This window comes from Tetrao urogallus (genome assembly GCF_951394365.1).
Source record: "Tetrao urogallus genome assembly, chromosome: 4".
Taxonomy (NCBI): domain Eukaryota; kingdom Metazoa; phylum Chordata; class Aves; order Galliformes; family Phasianidae; genus Tetrao; species Tetrao urogallus.
In genome coordinates, this window is record NC_136817.1 from 62641173 (window position 1) to 62660409 (window position 19237).

At 38.9% G+C, this 19237-nt stretch overlaps 1 protein-coding gene across 1 annotated transcript in view; it reads right to left on the reverse strand.

Moving 5' to 3' along the window:
* Positions 1–935: 935 nt before the first annotated feature.
* The window catches only part of CFAP99 (cilia and flagella associated protein 99), a gene marked incomplete at both ends in the record, with an annotated part of 47807 nt that continues 29505 nt past the window's right edge, over positions 936–19237 (reverse strand). Inside the window, 6 exons of the mRNA XM_079534509.1 lie at positions 936–1103; positions 3518–3680; positions 9536–9741; positions 14674–14825; positions 16004–16145; positions 17197–17401. Coding sequence (XP_079390635.1) covers positions 936–1103; positions 3518–3680; positions 9536–9741; positions 14674–14825; positions 16004–16145; positions 17197–17401 — 1036 coding nt within the window. The remainder of the gene's footprint in view (positions 1104–3517; positions 3681–9535; positions 9742–14673; positions 14826–16003; positions 16146–17196; positions 17402–19237) is intronic.

A 19237-nucleotide genomic window follows, 5' to 3' on the forward strand; every position in this document is an offset into this window, starting at 1 on the left:
GTAAAAAGTGAGAAATGTAATGTTGTGGGAGCACTAAAAGCAGCTGCCTGACTCTAACATCAGCGGCATTTTCCTTCAATTTAAATATTTGCAATAGCCTTAATTAAACACTTAGTAACTGGCATCACGTTGAAATAGAAATACATTACGTAGTCTTACTGCTGTGCAGACTTTAATTGAGATTTATATCCTCCTTGGTTTTGTGCCTAGAATAAGTCTCGTGATTTAAGAGCTGTTTTACACAGTATAGAAATTGTCATAGAGGGCAAATTATCTTCTAGGTGAGTAACAGAATTCTGACTTTCCTGCAAGCAGCTTGCTAAAGAGATCCAACAACGCTGTGTCCTCCTTACACTGTTTAAAGACTGAGAAGACTGCAAATAGAGGGATGGTCTCTTGGGTTGCTGAATGCAGCCTGTGGCAGCTGTAGGCTATGGTGTCATCTCAATCTTCCAAACAATTTTCTTTCACCCTCTAAAACCAGTGTTGAAACTGGTGATCTTGCTACACATAGTTACTGTCATGTAAGATGATGTGTTAGGAGCTCGGGCCGAGCATGGCTGCTGAAAAAATGCTGATGTAAACAAGTATTGCTTTTTTTCCCCCCCTCATTTTTATTCTTTAGGAAAGTGAACACAGCAACTCATGGCACAGTATACAGTGATGACAGTAATATAGACCTCAGCATTCTTACCCAGACACTGGCCATTTGGGTTTCTTACAGCTTTCCATTCTAATCAGAAAAAAATATATGATTACAGCTGAAAAATAGAATTCCCTTATAAAACATTAACACATTTCGATTCTACTATGTCTGAATGACCCAAATTTTGCTATTAAAATGGTAAAGATCAAATAAAGATTACAATTCAACCTTGTAGCAAACAGTTGCACTGGGAGATTTCCAGCAGGCCTGGGCTTGTTCCAAGTGTACTTTATTTTGCTTGGGAGCGCAGGATGCAAGCTGTGGCTCCGCTTCTTGCTGCCTCATGGGCAGCCATTTTCTGGTCCGTTTCTCTGGCCATGAAGCCGTACTGAAGAGTCTTGAACCGCCTTTCCCGACTCTCTTCCAGTTCTTTCCCACGGCTCCACTGCAAAGAGTCCTGTAGAGATGACACACAGAAGATCAGACTGCTGAGAATATAATGGTTTTGTTTAGAGGATACACTGAACTTTTATTTGACAATTTGTCTGGCTGGCAACACAGCTAACACGGCTGGGAAACATCATCAATTTGGGCATGATGAATGGAAAGGAACTCACTTGGGTTGCTCAGTTTATGATGAAGTACACAGCTGCAACACTACACAGAATGTGTGGTCGATAGAAAACTATTGGGATGGCTTGCTCCCCTGCCAGTACCTCGTGTTCTTTCTCTGCAATCAAGTTATCCTTGAAGCCACAAATGAACAAACTCCATCACACTCTGCTGTTAGCTGATTTAAAAGCTGGTTCACAAGGGAGCATTCCCAAAAAAAGCTCAGAAGCAACAGAAAACAGCTACTTCTTCATCTGATTTTTCACTGAATGTGGTATTTTTTTTTTTAATTAATAGTAGTTTTCAATATTTTTTTTTTCCCCACAGAATTGTAGGGGTTGGAAGGGACCTCTAGAGACCATTGGGTCCAACCCCCCTGTAAAGCAGGCCCCCTACAGCAGGCTGCACAGGTAGGCATGCAGGGGGGTCTTGAATATCTCCAGAGAAGGAGAATCCACAGCCCCTCTGGGCGGGCTGTTCCAGTGCTCTGTCACCCTCACTGTGAAGAAGTTCCTTTGCATATTGATGTGGAACACACTATGCTTCAGTTTATGGCCACTTCCCCTTGTTCTGTCCCCACAGACTGCTGAAAATATCTTAGTTTTCCCAATTGCAATATAAATTCTGTTTATTAAGAACTTTAATAGTTATTTTCAAACAAATGTTACTTTCAATTAAACCAGCACAAGCCCATTGGGCCTCAAGGGCTATCCCTAAAGTAACTGAAGCCTCAGTCTGAATTTGGGGCTGTTGTACACAGGTTTAGTCTCACTCCTTTTCAGTATACTGAAGAACCTAAAAGGTACAAACTGAATGCCAGGTAACTACTGCACTGTAATTAAACACTTTTCCTATAGCTTTACTAACACCATTTACAGCAATATGCAGTTCATCTAGAATGAAGATGCTGTTGGGCATATCTGACATGTACTGAGCTACTTCCCTGTAATAACATTTGGACGGGGTCATGCAGGGCTGAACAGCACTGAGGAAGATACACCAAAACATCTAAGTAATTTAGAGTAACCTCAAGATTATCCTGTTTTTTTGTTTTTTTTTTTTTTTTTCTTTTTTACAGATGTCTTAACAACTAAGCAAGCCACAAACAAAAATATTGTGACATCTTAGGAGGATAACTGTCTAAAGCTTTGCTAAAAAAATTAATAAATAAAATATAAAATCTAACTTAAAAACAAACAAACAAGCCTTTTCATGCACTTTTATGCAACACAGGAGCACTCATACAGACCCACATCAGTACTAAAAAGTCTGAATTTATAATTTGTTTATCTTATAAATGTCTCACATTTGTAATTATATAGCTTCTTGCCTTCGAAGTCTGCATTTATTGCCTTTACTTTGTACTGGACCCCATTCAGCAAAGTGATTAAGCATATGTTCAAAGTCTCAGTTCAGAAAGCCATCCCAATTTAGGAAATGCTTTCTTCACTATTTTATTTGCTAAAAGGAACAGACCTAGTGTTCTGTGTAAGCATTCACTTACACACGCAGTGGCTTGAAATAGGGATACTGAGGTCTGCAAAAATTGGTACTCTGAAAGATTGCACAGTTTCAGTTTTTAAACTATGTGCATTTGAAAAATACAATTTTCCTCTTCAATGAATTCAGCTTCATCTTTCCCACAGAACAAGTAAAGAGTTATTATTTTTGTGGATTGGGAGATGTAGTTCTAATTTCTTACTGGACTGGTAAAGCTTTTAAAATGTGACCCCATCATGACTGTTCACTGCAGTGGCAGGGGCGGCAGTAGCAGCAGTTCTCACCACTTGACTTCAGATGTTTGCCAAGGAAACACAACCACTGCCACCAGCATTAAGCTGGTGAAAGCACCAACCTGTCAGTGCTTTCATTTGATGTTGTTGGATCAGGTGGAGGAAAGGTCAGGTTAAAATCAAAGGAATGATGAGCTGAAACCTGCCTTGGGTGTGGGAAGCATCCCAGTTTGATGTAGTGAGATGGTGAGACATAATTAGGGACAGAGGTTAGATGCTGTTTCAGTGTGTGGTGACATGAGTGGAAAGGTAAGTACTGTGTGGATGGACCCCAGTCTGTGGCAGCCAAATGTAAGGCAGGGAGGTGAGGTCAAGGCCATGGTTTGAGGAGACTGTGCCTATGCAGGAAGCAGGGACTTGCTACTGTCCCTCCAGTATGGCTTCTGCCACCCTTGCCAGTGCTGGCAGTACAGCAAAACTCTGAACAGGTCTGCTGCAGAGCTCTTTTCCTTATGTACTTCCAGACCTTTCTTGATGCAGTTTTGGCTTTCTGGGGGGTGATCTTTAAGAGTCCTGCTTGCTTTTTACGCTCCATTGCTTTCTCTACAATTTTTCTCTGCAGATTTAAAATGCGTTCATCTTTCATTTGCCTTTCACCAGACTGGGATTTTCTTTTCTTTTCTTCTTGCCTGCAAAATGAAAAAGAAGCCATGAGAATGTAAAGTAATAACCTACGGAATAAATCCATCTGATTATGTATTACTTAGATGGTAATGAATTTGCTTCTGCTTCTGGGAACCAGGTTGGTTGAAAACAGGTTTAAATCACATAGCTCAATAGATGTGGTTTTCACAGCTTGCTTCTTGTTTACAGAACAGCATTACTAAACAGTATAGAATCATTTCTTCCCATAGGATTCCATGATGACAATATCTGACAATATTTCAAGCCTGACATGACATTCTTTAGAAAAAATACATGTGCAAAACTTATGTTAGCACTGCAGGTTTTTGCTTGTGGAGTTTTCTTAACGTGATCTTTAGTATTCATCTCAGTTGCTGTATTTATTCCTTGACAAATGCAAGATGTTTGTCTCTGTGTAATCTGGATGTCCAAATTCAGAATCTATGGGGTGGTGATGTATTAAAAGTAGAGGTTTTAGGAGAGGACCAATTGATGGTACCATGTGTAGCATATGAGTAAGGCATAGGAGAGTAGTTATTGGATAGTCTTATTCAATTATATTTTTTCCCTCCTATTGTAGCTGATTTTTGTCTTTTTAGTTTACATTTTTGTCTGGTTTTGCTTGCTTTCATTCAGCTGGTGCAATGTACTCAGATTTTTTTCATGTAGTTTGTATCACCTTATATTGTGATATACTTTACACCCAACTTTCTTGTTCCCTCAACACTGCCCTTGAACTTGGCTGGGTACCATCATGCTGCAGTTCTGTGTCATGACCAGTTGTGATTCCCTGTCCAAATCCAGAGCTAAAGTAAACATCAGATCTACCAAGGAACATGCATCATTATCTAGTATATCACCAGGCTAGATCTGATGTTTTCTCTCAGCTGAAGAGTGCGAGGTCACTATTTCACTAGTACAACTGCTATTATTGGGAATCAGAACAGGACTTGGAATAACCGAGAGCAGAGTGCACTGGGGCCTTGTTAGCTGGTGTTGAACTCTTACTCTGTGAGTGCCAGGTCCAATTTCAGGGACAGGTTGTCCTTTGGAAATGTTTTAGAACAGAACTTCTCCCTCATCTCTCAGGTCTTATTCCATGGTGTTTTACCGTAGGTCATGCTATTCTCATGAAGAGGTCCCTGCCAACCTTAACTCTTCTGTGATGCTGTAATTCTCAAGGAGTTGGGAAAAGGAGAAGAAGCGTTTTTCCTTGATGCTAAAACCACCAGTTTGCCTTCAGAAGTGTCTGCATCAAGATTCCAGTGATCCAAACACTACTGTCATCTTGAGAAAGATATTTTTGCTTGTCTTGTTAACTTCATCTTTGCTAAGAGAAAATTCCTCATATTAGCAGGTATTCTTCAGAGCAGCCATTCTAGACTACGTTTCCCCAAATCCTCAGAAATTGGATGCACAGGAGATTTCACCCATGCTACACTCCTAAATGCGACTGTGAACTCTTAAAAAAGGGCACAGTGTAGCTTGGTTTCTCTTTGCCAGTTGATTTCCTGAGACACTTCCTGAGCTTCTCATTTTGCATCATGTTGTCTACTGGGGTAACATTTCTGTCCTCTCCTTAATACAGTCACACACTGCAACAGTGAGCTTAACTTTTAATACAATTCTGTAAGTCTAAAAATTATGTTCTACCATATAATCTAATTGAGAACATGGGTTATTTCTATTTGCATTGCAATGAGGCATTGCATTCCAGGGGATCTAAGAGAATATAACAGTAAGGTTTTATATAAATAGTCAGTGATTAAATATCATCAGTGGGAATAAGCAACAAAACCTTTCACTACATGGAAATTCAGATTCTTGTAAATACCATTACAAGAGAAATAACAAGAGGTTTTACTTCACGAAGCAGCAGTAGCTGCTTCTGAATTAACATTATAAATAGTTGGCTATAATCAGACAAATATTCAGTCCTCCTCTACATGAAGTCATCTGCCAGCCATGTACGCTCTTCCAGAAAGCAGCTAGCCCCATAAATTTTCAGATGCCACATCACATTCTAATGGAAACTCAGAGAGGGGAAAAAAAAGGGATTTTTCAAGCTCTATTTTTCTTTGATGGTCAGTGAAGAACTTGTAGGACTTGAGACATAAAATCCTCATACAACTTCTCTCTCCCTATATCACATATCTCCTAAGGAAGCAAGTTAACAGTCACTCAGAATGGGATAGTCCATGGCTAGAAGAATCCTCACTGGATATAACATAAAATTATGTGATAATTTTTGGAAAGCATGTACAGAATTCTTAGTTTACTTAGAATTATAGAATCCTTAGAGTTGGAAGGGACTTTTAAAGGCCATCTAGTCCAACTCCCCTGCAGTGAGCAGGAACATGCACAGCTACATCAGGTTGCCCAGGGTCTGGGCCAGCCTGGCCTTGAAAGTCTCCAGGGATGGGGCATCAACCAGATCTCTGGGCAACCTGTGCCAGTGCCTCACCGCCCCCATTGTAAAAGACTTTCTCCTTTTATCTAACCTAGATCTACCCTCTTTTAAGCTTGAAGCCATTTCCCGTCGTTCTATTACCATAGACACTACTAAAGAGTCTGTCCCCTTCTTTCTTGTAGCTCCCTTTTAGATATTGAATGGTCACTACTAGGTCACCACACCTGGAGAAGAGGCTCTCTTGTCCAGGATGAACAGCCCTTGCTCTCTCAGCCTGTTCCATCCCTTGGATCATTTCTGTGGCCCTGCTCTGGATGTGCTCCAAGAGGTTCATGTCTCTCCTGTACTGGGGACTCCACATCTGGACGCAGTGCTCCAGTTGAGGCCTCACCACTGCAGAGCAGAGGGGCAGGATCACCTCCCTCACCCTGCTGGCCAGTCTTCTCTTGATGCAGCCCACAATATGGTTGGCTTTCTGGACCGTGAGGGCACAGCTGGTTCATGTCCAGCTTATCATCCACCAGTACCCCAGGTCTTTTTCAACAGGGCTGTTCTCAATCCTTTTATCCCCCAGCTTGTATTGGTAGTGGTGTACCATGTTAGTGGTGAGAATATGCAGACCCAAGACCAGGCTAGGTTTAATCCAAAGTAATCCCAGCAAACCACAGATTTGAAGTCTTAGCACCAACTGTTTTCATCTGCTGCTTGATTTTTGTTGCATTAAATTACTTGCAATATAGACACAGCCTCATTGGAGTGAAAGAGAATTGTAACTGAAGTGTACAGGTACAAGCCTATAGTACATTAGCATGTATTCCAATAGTCAGAAATCTTTTAGAGTTCATACTGAGTTCAAGCTGAGAACTCAAATGTTTGTCCACATCATATGCCAGTGCTCATTTTCAAACTACGTGAAATTCTAGCAATTAAAGAGAAATCCTGCATATACACTGAACTGATTCTTAAATGTTCTGCAAGCACTTATAAAGCTACTGCTGTGATGGATGTAATGGCTTTCAATCTATTAAAGGCTGATGTTTCTGTGATTTTTCATGTTCCATTTCCTATTTTGTTTAATATAGTTCATTATATGCTTGCCCAATATGCTTCTTTTGTCTTGATGTATGTCTGTAAATGATATTGAAAGGAACTTGCTTGGTAGGGACCCAATTAAACTCCAGCTGACACTAATTACAGCAGATCTGTTTAGCAAAGCTTAGCCATCACACTTTGGCTGATTAGCAAGAGCCTTTGACATAAGACAGTTGCAGGTATAATATGTAATTTTGTGTTGATGCACAGTGGTATCTGTGAGCACCATTAGTAAGATTTGCTATGCCTATAATTATGAATTAATTCTGTAAGCATAATTTAATCTTTACATCTCTTGTGCAGTATATCAATACAATTTAAGCAATTAATCACACTGACTTGATAGATATTTTGGGAGTCTAGACCTGTAAATAGGTTTAAGGCACAAAGCCTACGGTTTGTTTAGAGAAAAATGAAAGCTGCAGCAAAAAGTCTAGCACACGTAAGTATGCCAGCATGCTGTATATTAACAGAAATACCACCACAGATTTGCATTCTAGATGATCAAGCATTAAAGGCATTCCTGAAGAACAATGTTGTGATGCCTCTTTATAATTAATGCTCCCAAGTTGTGACCTAGAGTGCTTGGGAAGCATGAAAAGAAATGTCTTGTAAAATTGATACTGAAAATTTGTACTTCCTTCATTTGGAAAACAAATGGGTCTCCATTAAAATAAAGTATATTTCTGTATTCCTTATCATGAGTCTGAACAGAAACCATCATTGGCATGGTCATCTGTTCTAAATAACATCTCAAATATGTCAGGACAAATCCATGTTAACTTCACATTCCAGCATAGCTTATTTCAGGATTGGAAAGGTTTTAGCTCTGAATTAAGACAAAGAGCCTATTTTAAAGAAACCCAGCTGTGTACAGTATGTACACACTGCATATCTACCATAACAAGTTATTTTTAGAATACGAGAGAAATGGGTTTTATGTAGTATACAAGTTCTTAATGCCTGGTTTGAATCTCCAGTGGCAAGCAATGACTTGAATTGCTCCCACAGGATTTCACATAACACTGAATGCTTGAGATGGGAATTTGTCTTCAGCTCAAAGTCTACTGCAGGTCCTTTAGTCTTCTCTCCACAGATGACAAAGAAGAGAAGGTCACTGATCTGTGCAGTCAATCCACTGGAGCTGCAGTTATTGATTCACTAACCTCATTAAAATAAGTTCTAAAGTACTAACACAGTAAAACCTCACTCTTTGGAGATTAACTATCAGCTACAAACCAAATCAGAGCAGGGACCAGTGAAAACTGGTTAAATGAATACATCAATACTGTCTTCTGTAATTGAGATTTAGAACTGGAAGATAGATCAATAACATAAATTGAACTCCTAAGAAGCCACCTTTGGTATCTAAGTGATAAACACAAATCTAAAACATGTCTAAAGATGCATAGCTTTAGCCTGATAGAATATGTTTTCAGAATGTTAGCCTGAACATCTATTTGCAAAAATAAATATGGCAAAACAAGAAGTAAACTATCAAAGTCACAGGAGAGAAGAGGTGGAAGAAAACTTGCAAGAAAAAAAGGCAGTCAAGATGCAGTAAAAATGGCATGAGAGCAAGAGGTGATCCATATTTTACACACTTACACAGGCTTTCCTCTTGCTCAGATTTATTTGTAAATAATTTAAACTTAGATTTTACATTCCTTGTGGGTGGGATCTGTCTTCTATGTATGTAACCATCTATGATGGTTATGGATCCTTTATGACAATGAATAATAAATATGATAATTAATAATAAATATGCATAATGAATACAAAATTTGATCAGAGAGCCTGTAAGCAAAGATTCTTCTCTTTGATCTACAGCTATAGTATGTTTAATTTATATATTATTATTATTATTATCAGAAAATCTCCCTCTTAAAGTATCTTCTAAAACAATGCCTGGTCTTTCACATCACAAATGAAGTTCAAAGAAGAAAACTATAGCCCCAATATATTGGTTTAGATGAAAATGAGAAACCTCTTTAAGTAGCAAGTAAGAATGATTATAATAAAATCAAATCAGTTCTGATTAACTAAAAAGGAGCAGAAGAAAGAGCTTCTTTCTCAAACACAGTTTTGGCTCTGAATACCAGCACAGTACTCTCAATACTAGCTGAATACAGTGTCTTCAACCATAAATTCAAGTTTATGAAAAAGATTTGTTAAATTTGATGCAAATTATTTTCAGGAGTAAAAAGAAATCTTGGTCCCAGTGTAATCTTTGACAAAAGCTACAATGCTTTATGAAAGGGCTGAATTTTGCTCTTGACTTGTTTTTCTTCTCATGGAACTAGCAAAATATTAACAAAGTTTCAGTGTGTTAAGTGCCATATACTGTTTTATACTGACTTTAATGCAGCTGCTCGTCCAAGTTCTGCTCTGAAAATGGAAATCTGGTCCAGTTTATCTAGAAGAAGTTGTTCCTTAGCTTGTTTATCTTGAATTATCTGGTCTCTCTTCTCTTCCTCTGCTGCCTTCTGTGCTTCTCTAAGTAGAGCGAGGCGTTCATGTAGTTCCACTATTGACATTTCACAAATTAAACCATGGCCACCAGTCTAGGAAATAAGAAGTATAGATTTAAATAACACTGTAAATGGCAAGGAGAGAGAAAATGAGTACAATCACAGTATTTTGATTGTGTTCCAAATCATGCTGAATATCTTTTGACTTCAAAAAAGACAGGGATGACTCTGACCTAACTGCTATTTACAAGCTGCTTTTAACGTGTTGAGATCATCTTCTGTATGTGTAAAAACAGAAGGCTCTCAAAACATTTCATGAAAAAATGTTGAAAAATAGAATAAACAAAAACACAACATATTTGCTGTACAATAAAACTCGACTTATCATTTAGTTTTAATAAGCTTTTTAAAGTTTTGAAATCTGTAAAACTGCATCTTTTCTATTTTGGTAAAACCAAAACTGACTTTACATTCAAAAATATGCATTTTTTGTATTCATCTACATCCAAACTACGGATATGAACTATGATGACATCTATCATTTTTATCTGAAAAGACTAGGAGTAAGCAATGCTCTATACTCAGGAAATTGAAAACTTAATGCCCAAATTCAAAATATTCAAATCTGAATTGAAGGCTCTTAAAAATTCACTTTGTAATTAAATTCACAGTGAGCCCTGTTATAAGACGTAATGAGACAGCAGCACCTTAGCTTTCATGTGAACACAGATAATTTCTAAACAGATTTGTGTACACTTGAAGTTTTCAGCCCTTATGTATACTCTCCCTTTCCCTGAATCTACACATAAATACATCTGCAGATAGGGAAAATTTGCACAAATATATATGAATACTGATCTACTCTGGATCCATCTTTGCAAAATTTCATCCCTTTCACAGCAATTAATATTCTGTTGTTTAACAACATATTTTTGGTACACATCTTTCATGAGGATCTGGTATTATGGCATGTTACAATGGAAGACATGGGTGCAGGACATCAAGATGCTTACCAAACTCTTTCTATACACTTGCAGAGTATTAGGAATGAAACACTGGTTAAGATTTTGATCACAAGGGCCTTGATCTAGTTAGTTCCACGGAAAACGAATGACAAAGTTTGGAAAGGCTGAATTTGAGGAAGGCAAAACAAACAGACAACCACTCCTCCAAATGTTATTTCTAAAACTGAAAATAAGAACATAAGTGGTAATGATAAATACATGTAAATAAAACTCACTACAGTCATTTCAATGGAGAGAAATTATTCAGCTCAAGAGCTCATGTGTTTTCAAGTAATCCTTTCCAGCAGAAAAACAATCCCTTGTATTGAATACTGAGTTGCTTGTTGACAGAGTACAACTTGCCTTTCACAAAATAGAACATGAATGGGAAGGGAAAAAATCAACGACCAGGAAGAGAGAGAGACGTTCTGTTATAGACACATACTCAGATTGTGAGTTTGGCTGCAAGACACCAAGTATCACAGAAACAGACTTATCTATCTGCTGCTACAATGGTGCTTTAGAGGGCTTATTATTGAGTTAGTCTGGAGAGCCTAATGATACAAACTCATCAGTGAAGGCCAGTGAGTCTTGGGAAGGAACCTGTGGAGTCCTCCAACATTTCCAAGAGTTTCTCCTGTGGTTTTGGTCCCCACAGCTTCTCTTTCTAAATCTTCAAAAGTTGAATCAGTAGGAATAAGTCATCACTCGCTGTTTTTTACCTAAAGTTTGACTCTTCAGTTTTGGCTCCATGGTTTCTGCTTCCACACTCCTCATGTTTACCAAACATGACCTAAACAATGGTCACGTACACACAAGTACACACGAGTACAGGAGTAGCATAGAAGAAGAGTAATAGAATAATTCAATTAATCTTCTCTTTGCAACTTCTTCATAAATATGTACCACCATAACTAAATGAAAAGGTAAATTATTATTAAAATAAAATAAAATATAATTATTATTAAAAATAGGGAAGGCGACCGATGTCATAGGGAAGGCGACCGATGTCATTTTCCTGGACCTGAGCAAGGCCTTTGACATGGTCCCCCACCACATCCTCATCTCCAAATTGGAGGGAAGTGGATTTGATGGGTGGACGACCCGATGGATAAGCAATTGGTTGAAAGGCCGCAGACAGAGGGTGATGGTCAATGGCTCTATGTCCAGGTGGAGGCCGGTAACAAGTGGTGTCCCCCAAGGGTCTGTCTTGGGACCGGTGCTCTTTAACATCTTTATCAATGACATCGATGAGGGAATTGAGTGCACCCTCAGCAAGTTTGCTGACGACACCAAGCTGAGTGGTGCGGTTGATACGGTGGAAGGAAGGGATGCCATTCAGAGGGACCTCGACAGGCTGGAAAGCTGGGCTCGGGTGAACCTAATGAGGTTCAACACGGCAAAGTGCAAGGTTTTGCATTTGGGCCGGAAGAACCCCAGGCACCCGTACAAGCTGGGAGGAGTGGTCCTTGAGAGCAGCTCGGCAGAGAAGGACCTGGGGGTCCTGATGGACGAGAGACTCAACATGAGCCAGCAGTGCGCTCTGGCAGCTCGAAAGGCAAATGGGATCCTGGGCTCCATCAGGAGAGGGGTGGTCAGCAGGGACAGGGAAGTGATTGTCCCTCTCTACTCGGCTCTTGTGAGGCCCCATCTGGAGTACTGTGTCCAGGTGTGGAGCCCTCAGTACAAGAAAGACATGGAGATTTTGGAAAGGGTCCAGAGGAGGGCGACTAAGATGATCAGGGGGCTAGAGCACCTCCCCTATGAGGACAGGCTGAGGGAGTTGGGCTTGTTCAGCCTGGAGAAGAGAAGGCTGCGGGGCGACCTCATTGCAGCCTATCAATACCTGAAGGGAACCTACACCCAGGAGGGGAGTAAACTCTTCATAAGGGCTGACAATAGCAGGACTAGGGGAAATGGATCCAAGTTGAAGGAGGGAAGATTTAGGTTGGATGTTAGGGGGAAGTTCTTTACGAGGAGAGTGGTTAGGCCCTGGAACGGGCTGCCCAGGGAGGTTGTGGATGCCCCGTCCCTGGACGTGTTCAAGGCCAGGTTGGACGGGGTCCTGGGCAACCTGATCTAAATGTGTATGTTTGGTGGCCCTGCTAGGCAGGGGGGTTGGAACTACATGATCCTTGAGGTCCCTTCCAACCCGGGTGATTCTGTGATTCTGTGATTCTGTGATTCTGTAAATGATTATTTCTCTCCTGAGATTTCAGTTTTGAGTGAAATTTGGTGTGAAATGAATTCAGTTTTGAATATCTTGCCACTAATTTAAGCTACTTAGTGACTGCTGAACTGTATTCACAGAAGGTGAAAGGAAACTGTTTTGCAGCAGGGCATATATACCAGTGATTGTGTGTGAGCATAGTAAGCAGACACCAAAAAGATTAAGGAAAGACAAGCAATGTAATGGTAGGGATGAATACTTTCAGCACATGCATTCCAAAAACATTCAATGAAGACAGTGAAATGATTCCTAGAATAAGAAAAGTTCTATACTTGTGCAGTAAGTAATGCTGCTACTAGAGAAACTGAAGTGCCACCAAGGGAAGAATTGGGTACTTTAACAATTTTGAGAAGTAGTGTGAATTTTATGAATACATACTTAATTTCACTTAGCCTATAAACGTCTTTTGGAAAAAGAACAAGTAGGGCAAGCCATCACCAAAAGAATGCTAAATTACTCTGAGAACCATTGTAATAGTGGGTATAAGTGAATTGTAAAATAAGCTGAGATATCATTCAGGTTGACTCTCTTGCACTTGCAGATGACCTGTATGGCCATCCTACTTTCAGCAACCTTACATTTTAGTTACTGTAGATATAGCATACGCTTGATTTCAGTTGAGTTTTTTTAAATATGCCTTGAAACCTACTGTGCTTTTCTACTTTGTCTTTTGAGAAGAGCTAGATGGGAAATTTACCTTAAAGCCTGTACTTAGTTACAAACAGAATTTCAGTGGAAGCTCTGTGTCAAGTTGGCAGCCACGTATACGGCAATGAAATTAACTATGTTGAAAGTAAGAAAGTACTGACATTCCAATCACCTTCATTTTCCTCACTGAGAGCCTGCACCATTTTATAGAAGTTGCTGTGATTAAAAAAGTAATGACATTTCCACATGCAACCACTTTGAACTGTTTCATCTTTGCAGACTATATCTTACGACTTTGCAGCCCACATCTTATGATTGAATCCAGGTAAAAAAACAAAATGATCACATTTAAAATTGGTGAGGTCATTTTGTATTACTCTATGTTATCCTTCTTTTCAGTTTGGAAAGGAAAGGAAGATGAAGGAGTATGTTTTAGATACTGTTTTTGATTTAGGGGTAAGATAAGAGATTTCTGGATGCCATGTAAATCTGGGAATTCTGCAATAGTGACCAGTCAGGTGTATCAGCTGTGAATCAATAGTAAGTTCAGGAAGTTTGGGATACATTTACATGGAGTTAATCACATATGCACTCACAAGTCACTTGCCCAGTACATGCACAACAGATAAGCAGGTTTTGGGTTTTCCAGACAATCTCTTCCATATACCTGAATGTTGAAAGTTTTAAAAGCACAGGAAATTAATTTTGTCAATTACTGTGGCAATCACCACTGCAATATGAGCAGCTATACATCACTTTGCACTCTGTGCTTGTGTCAGTCCTCACTGAAGACTGACAAATCTGTGACTTCGTTAAAGTGGATGGCACACGTCGTACTCAGTTGGCAGTCTCTTTTTGGAAGATGTCTGGAAATTTAGATACTGGCAGCAAAATTCAAAGGAAATTCAAAGAGCCTGTGATTTCACTTACTAACAGAAGTGGTGAGTTCTCACTTCTCATCAGAATATTCTCCATGATAATATTTTACAAACTCTGTGAAAATTTCGGATCTAATCTTTGTCTCATGGGGTCACTTTGTGCTTCACACTACGCATCTCCATGCAGTACACAGTTCCTATGAGTGTGTGCAACACATATAGTACTCATGAATGTAAAAACAGTGTTTTTTTCCTTTGAGCTTACCTCAGTTAAGTCAACAAACTTGTGTTTAAGGATTGGCAAAGATTCAATGGCTCGTATTTGTTGAATTAATTCATATTTTTTCTTAAGTTTCTCTTCCTCTTCTTCTAAAGCTTGCCGAAGTAGTTCTCGATTTTCTTCGCAAACTTCCTGAACTGAAAGAAAAGAACCAATCTCTGTTAGCCTGTTGCATATTTTAACAAGTAGTCCATCTGGAGAAAAACTCATGCGTTTGTGAATAATGATAATAATACATATCTGGAGGTACTTGAAGGAACAATCTGTCATTGGTGGGAGGAACAATTAAAGAAACAAATGAGTACTCCCACCTCCACTATCTATCATTCTATTCAACATAGAAGCATATTGTATACATACATGAAGTAGACAATTTGAATGATTTCTTCTTAATTTCTGTTCTAATTAATGTATATCATTTCATTTTTAAATAAAAGGATATTACACAACATCAAACACTTGTAGTTTATCAAGCTGTAGGTATCCTAGAAATCAGTGACCCACAAAGCTTGGTAGGCTTTGCTATGCCATTTCAGATTGGCTAACACTTTCTGCCACCCTCAGTACAAGTATAGAGATAGTGAAGCAGTGAAAAGTATTCTGCTCACCAAAATATGCACAATTTAAGGGAGCCCTCTTGTACACTGTTAACATTTATTAACATGTGTTAACATTTGTTAACATGGTATTGCACTGGAATATGTACAGCCTTCTGCCTGGGTTTCATTCACTGATGTATTAGCTAGGAATTTTATGTAAGAATTGTGGAGGATGTGTAACACAATTTCTCTTCATTCTAATGGCTGGTCTGTCTTGTGCTAATCCTTCTCCTTTGTGGTACTGTTCTTTTGGCAGATGTCTTTTCTTTCTTGAGCTACAATTATCTCCTCCGGACTGTCTTCTCTAAAGAAGACAATAATTTGGAGCTATGATTCTTTCAAAGAGGTTGCTAGGCAAATCCTCTCTTAATGGCATGAATCACAGGAATCTGAGCTTGCTAAATTGATTTGACAAAAAGTATAGCCATTCAAGTATGCTGCTTTTAGATGGAGGAGAAACCAGTTGCAGAACATTAGCATTGTAATCTTCCCTTTTAAACAAAGTTTAATTCCCATAAGCGGTGAATTAGAATTTCTGATCTACCTGCTACCAACTTAGTCCTAAAATTCATATTAATACATTTATGGGAATTTATATCCTGGATATTTTCCACAACTTCCTCTTTCTTTCAGAAAAATTGTAATTGCCCCTCTAAAACAAAGTAATCTGGGGACATTTGGCATCATATCTAATTTTTCTGGCTATATATAAATACCTATCTGCTGTTTGTGTTTCTGAAGCTTTAGTTTTGCTTGCTTTGCATTCTTGTGTCCTTTCACGACCTTCTCCACCAGCTCTCTCATTTCTTTCTGTTCCTGTAGACATCTCTCTGCATAGTCATGCATCAGCTCTGCTTTCTAAATCCCCAAAAAAAACAAGTTAATAAAATTCCTGATAACCAATGATACGAGTGTTTCAAATAATTGAAATAGTGCAAAGACAACTGCATTCACTGGACAGTATCATCCCTGAAACTGAGGTTAATATAATGGCTACAATCATTTTTGTGTGGCTGAAAGCAACCACACTGTGTTCAGTTGTACATGTTAGGGTTCACTTCAAGTTGCTGCTTGATAGTCTGTCTAGACAAACTTAATGCCAGAGTAGCTAAAAGGTGTATTTTGAAGGACAGAAAAGGACCCCATTAATACTTTAATTTAATTAATTTTAATATCCCTTTTATATTATGCACTTCTTGAAAATCTTTGTGGGTCTATTCTAAATTGCAGAGTCACTACTGACATCTGTGAAAGATGACCAAGAGAAAAGTAGTGGTCAGCCTACGGGGCATAGCAACAAAGTGCCAGAAAAAAGTGAGTTTTGAAAAAAAAAAACTTAGCAATGTTTTGGGGAAAATGTGATTTGCCATGTTGGAAAATATGTTAAAAGGTACTTTCTGGCTTCAGTATTCCATTTTCTGTATCTGTACATCAACGGAGGGTTCCTATCTGAATTTTCCCCAGGAGACATACAGCCATGTTGGATAATATGAAATAAATCGAATTTATCTTTTAAGGAAACAAATTTGTTTAAATTCATGACTCCCATTTAACAAGATAATTAAATTAGTCACATATTGGTGATTTCATTGCAAACGGTGCCTAATATCTCAGTATCTGAGCAAAAAGAATATTAATAATGACATGAAAATTGGGAAGGATGCTCTACTTTCTGTTTTTACTCAATTGAATTCAGAAGTGCTATCAATCAAATCAAACACTTATGAAAACTACTTGAATGTATAAACATTGCAGCGTCTGGAAGTTTTAGCATTATTTATCCATTGTTTACAGACTCCAGTGAGTAAAGACACTATACAGAACTTTTATAACTACTTGTAATAGGCAACATCTGTAGTAAATTTTGCAGTAATTGAATGCAGGCAAAATTTGAACAAAGCTGTATTACCTCTTCTCTCATTAGATCAGCTTTCTTCTTATTTTCTTGAATTACATTCTGATGGGCTAGAATGGCCTCTTCATGACTCAGTTTCCCTTGAAGCCTTCTACACTCTATTTCAGCCAGCTGCTCTTCCAAATCTTTTCCACGCATCTGCTTTTGCCATTCCAAGAATTCAGATGGGTCTCCAGTCCCTTGTAGCAAATTTTCAATTCTGCAAGAGTGAAGGGAGAGTATATCATACTCTGGCTCTCCAGCCCTGCTTTGGTTTATAAAACATTTCTAGAATTTCTTTTTTTTTTTTGTGGCATAAAGCCCTTGATCCCTGCAGAGAAAAAAGGTAGTCACTGTGAGGACATCCCACAGATGTATTTTAATTCCAGTTCAAGAGGTCCTACTAGGTAGAAAGCCTGGGAAAATAGGGCAGTAAGAAAGTGATGAAGGCATGGATGTGAAAGTTGTCAGCACAGTAAAGCCCAAAGAGAGGGCTAACTTTATTTACATGTACATTCTTATACGGAGCAAGGAGAATCAGGCCAAAGGTATGTAAATTTTCTCAGAGGATTATTTTGCTTAGAGGTAGAAAGAACTAATACATTTTCTCTTTGGCAGTTTACTTTCCAACTTTGCCATAGAGAAATAAAAACTTTTCTGCTTATTTCTGTTCCTGTTTTGTATTTCACCAATTAAATAATCTATAATATTGTTGTAATGAGGCGAGGAAGTATTCAGCTGTTAAGTAAAACCACATTCTTATTTTTTCTGGATGGTTAAGAGAAAAGCAAAACAAAGCCCTGCAGATGGCCTCTCAAAGTCCAGCAGCAAAGAACTGAATGAGCCAAGAGCTTGGGAACAGACACAAAAATGCAGTGAGTTGTGCCTTTCTGTTGCTCTCCAACGTGTATCTATGTGTTTGGTGTGTGTTAAATGCAGCTGAACATTACATCTGATGAATGAAAAAAAATGTTAGGGGAAACATTCCTTTGCTGAGTGCAATAAAATTCTGCCAGATAAAGTGAACAGTACCATGTATAATTGTATGCAAAACTGTGTAAGTATACATACACAGCTGTTAACAATAGGTGATAGCACAACCTGAGTGATGTGTAAAATCTTACTGCTGAAATTCTGATCCATCTATCAACATTTTTCACAAAAACCAAATTCAACTTTAGACAGTCATTCCAGGACTTAGAATAACAACAGTATTTAGTCCTTATCTTGCTAAGTCAGGTGGATTAGTAAAAATACTAAATTAAAATGACAACAATACAGGTTTTATCTTAGTTAAAATGTTCTGTATTTCTAGTTATAGAATACAGTCTGCAGCAGACATTCAGAAGCCCAATTAAAATCTGCTGAAAATCTGTGCCACATAGTCAGGCTTCCTTACGTCAGAGTTCCATGTGCATGAAATGGACCTACGAGACCTTATTCCCCAACCCTACGATTTAGTTGCCTGTATTCAAACACAGCTGTGTTATGGTGCAGCTGTGCACCACTGGATCTGACTGCAGAGAGAAGAGCTGTGTGAAAAACTGCTGAGAAAATTGTATCTGTGAAGCTTCTTCCTGGAAGCTGTATTTAAACATAGAAGCCTTTGTCCTTGGCTATGTTGCAGATATGCCTGAGCCCAGCCTTGTACCTGCTAACCCAACTTGTTGACTTGTCTCTGGGCTTGGCCTTGGCCTTACTCGTCCCTATAGTCTTGCCTAGCAATTGCTGGATTGCTGGCTGACCCTGCTTCCCCTCATTGGACCCACTCTGCTGTCTTACCAGCGTACTATGGGACTGAGTGGCTTCTCAGTGAGGACACTGCCCTTGCATGCCTTGTTGTCTCCCACAGTCCTGCTCATCCAGCTTGTGGACCAGCATGGTCTTAGTCCTCCCATACACCTTAATGTGATAGAAGGGGGCAGGTATTTCTATACACAGATAAACAGATTCAACTATCAACTCTGCATGTATTCCCTCCTCACCCCCTCTCCTCTCCACTCCCCTCCCCCCCAAAAAAAAGACAATATATGAAATATTTAACATATATGCTTAA